The sequence below is a fragment of the Lathyrus oleraceus genome, chromosome 5 (assembly GCF_024323335.1).
Source record: "Lathyrus oleraceus cultivar Zhongwan6 chromosome 5, CAAS_Psat_ZW6_1.0, whole genome shotgun sequence".
In the NCBI taxonomy this organism is placed as follows: domain Eukaryota; kingdom Viridiplantae; phylum Streptophyta; class Magnoliopsida; order Fabales; family Fabaceae; genus Lathyrus; species Lathyrus oleraceus.
The window spans coordinates 386,949,590-386,952,796 of NC_066583.1; the positions used below are offsets into that span (position 1 = coordinate 386,949,590).

General features: G+C 33.3%; 1 protein-coding gene across 1 annotated transcript; it reads right to left on the minus strand.

The window, feature by feature from the left end:
• Window positions 1-1,509: 1,509 nt before the first annotated feature.
• LOC127080903 (auxin transporter-like protein 2) lies at window positions 1,510-2,775 on the minus strand (the record flags this gene model as incomplete). Its single annotated transcript, XM_051021195.1, has 4 exons — window positions 2,648-2,775; window positions 2,116-2,220; window positions 1,664-1,847; window positions 1,510-1,539 (listed from the first exon to the last, which is right to left on the minus strand). Coding segments are annotated over exons 1-4 (447 nt in total), but the record flags the coding sequence as incomplete, so codon positions are not given.
• Between the last annotated feature and the right edge of the window lie 432 nt (window positions 2,776-3,207).

The window sequence follows — 3,207 nt, forward strand, 5'->3', positions numbered from 1 at the left end:
AGCGCTTTATAAGACCCTCTTATTTTAAATTTTTTAGGTATACCTTAGACAGCGCTTTTGAAAAGTGCTGTCTAAGCCCCACCCCCTTAGACAGCGCTTTGGCCAAAAGCGCTTTCTAAGACCCTCCTATTTTAATTTTTTTAGGTATACCTTAGACAGCGCTTTTCAAAAAGCGCTGTCTAAGCCCCCCCCTTAGACAGCGCTTTTGCCTAAAGCGCTTTCTAATCCCCCCCTTAGACAGCGCTTTTTACAAAAGCGCTGTCTAAGGTATACGAAAATTTTTGAAGCTTTTGTTTTAAACCACATTTTTTCCAGGTTTATAAACCAGAATTTCTACCTGTTTTCAACCAGATTTTGACAGACAATTATCACATTTTATATATGCCATTTTGGCCTTTTTTCTACCAATTTTTGGCTAACAAATATATATATATATACCAATTCAAACCAATTTTGCCTTAAATGTATCAAAATATATACAAATTTATGTACACATTTACAAGTCATAACATATACTACAAATGTACACATTAATTACACAAATTTATGAACAAACATTGAGCTTTATCATGAATTGACACCACTCCTCTTTGATTTCGTCCACTTGATCCTTTGTATAAAATGCACACTTGAATTCATCAAAGCATTAGAGTGATTTAGAAGCATGTCACCAAATGCCCAATAAACTGCTGCTGCTGATGGAAGGGTCAGTGTCAGAACATAAAGGGTAGCCATTAAATATATGGCTTTGAACTTTTGTGGCTTCCACATAGCGTGCATGATTTCCCTGTACCAATCAATACTATTTATTAGCATTAATTAATTTCCTTCATTTTCTAAGACTATAGCTACCATGAATAATGGTTCTCATGAAAATAAATATCACTATTTAGTGTGAAAAGGTGGATGCATGTATCTACGAGGGTATGAGGGTCTTCCTCATGATAAAAGGCATAAAAGCATAAAAGCATGATAGAACCATTTGAAAGAAAGAACCTTGGCTTTCTAGCTAAATGCTAAAAGAAAACTCATGGATTCTCTAGAAAAGAGACACTTTTTGCCTCCCACGCCTAACAAGGGTATTTTGGGGTTAAAAAGTTACTATATTTTTCAGTAAATATTTTGTCACTGTTTTTTCCATCATATGCGAAATAGAATTACAATTTATATTCAAAAAGAAAGTGAGAGAATTAAAATGAAGTACATATGTAATGTGATTAGATCCATGTTCAGATTATGTCTATAGAAGTTAAGGTGGAGTCACAATCAAAATGACTTTTAAGTCCAAATTGTTATTTTGATATTGTTCTAATAGTACTATCTTAATTAATGACTTAGTTAATTACTAACTAATCAATTAACCTCTACCAACTATAGTACTACTCTGAGGGGTGAAAACGTAAAGGACACGAATCTAAATAAATGTCTGAGATTGTCTTACACAGTAACGGCATGGCCCCCAAATGTGTAGAGAATGTTTGTGGCCCCAGTAAAATATAGCACCATTTTTTTTGGACCCGAGTGCTTAACTCCTTCCATCTAAATAATAACAACAACATATAATCCAAAACCTTGTCATTAGTTAATTAACATTGCTAATGTTACTCTTAAAATATTGTACATAATTAAGATTCTGATAATTATATATGAATTAATTAATTACCTGACCGTGAAGGATTGCAGCAATTGTTAGATACCAAGCAGTGTAAGTGGTCATAACAAGACCCAAAAAGGACCAGATTCTGTAGTTGTGAAATGAGGGAATAAAGACAGTGGTTGCACAACATGCTCCGAATATGTATGTCCAAGTCCTCTTGTCCAGATTATCATTTATGTAATATATATTGCTGAAACAAACAGACAACATTACTTAATCCATTAAGATAATATTCATATTCATTACTTAAACCCAATGAATCACATAGATGCATGTGATGTGTTGTTTACTTGCTTCAACAAGTAATTTAATTTCCATAACACCGACCTTAGAATAAAAGTCTATCAAATGCTGAAATTGTGTAAGTCTTAGGTAAGTTATTATCAATGTCTACGTATCAGTGTTAGTGTCGTGTCTCGTGTATGTAGCAAATAATAATAAAAAGTAAGGATAGATACCTTGCACAAGCTATAAGTTGGATAACAGATCCAAACAGAAGAAATATGCAGTTAAAGGCCAAGCCGACGTTTCTCCAGTGTTTCCCTACTAAAAAAAGAGAAAATCAACACATAAGCTTAATTTCATAGATACAGAAAAGTATTCCCTACTAAAAAATTTTAATATCACTGATAACAACATGTGTTCTTCTATAGATATCAGATTATGGCCTCCTTGAAGGTTGTAATGTAATTCATCATATCTTTTGCTCTATAAGAGAAAAAAACTTCACAAGTTGTATAATGAGTTTAACATCTTAGTCCAGCGTCGCCACTGTATGTTCAATCAACGTTTCTTCAACTTAGTCATGTATTAGATCTAGGATGTTTATTCAACTTCGTAGCTTATAAGCAACGTTAAAAATGCCAAGTGTTGGCTGGTTGCATACAATTTTGCTATGCGTTGACAGAACATGTGAAGTATAACAATAGGGAGGGAGAACATTAAGAGGTTAGTGACATATTATCTGCGTTCAAAACAAAAAACATCTACATATCTAATGGTGGTTCACTAAGTGCAGTATTTTCAGCTGAAGATGGTTCAGTGGCTGCAGACTCATCATCATTAGCAAACATATCAAAATCATCAGCACCAGCCAAAGGTGGATTTGTAGTGTCCATGGGTGTGCCTTCTCTTCTTGCTCTGGCTAATTTTTCATATCCTTCTGAAAAAGAGAGACTGTAAAAGGCATAAGCATTAGCAATTAGTACTCCTACAAAAAGAGGTGTCGTTCCTTGTAAAGCTATATGTCGATATCATAATTAATGAACATGCCCATAATATGAACATATGTAGAAACATGGTTCAAAAAATAGTTATATTGTTATCATAAACTATAATGATATGGCATCATATTTCATTTCAAAACATGGCCATAATATGAACATATGTAGAAAATATATTAGTATAAGTAACAGTATACCTTACCACCTTTAATATCTTACACTTTACGATCTTCCTTTTTCTCAAGAACTATCAGTATTCTTACATACTTCATCAGAAGAAGTAAGACAAAAGTAGTACCAAATATGCGATCAAAACAAACCCTAAAT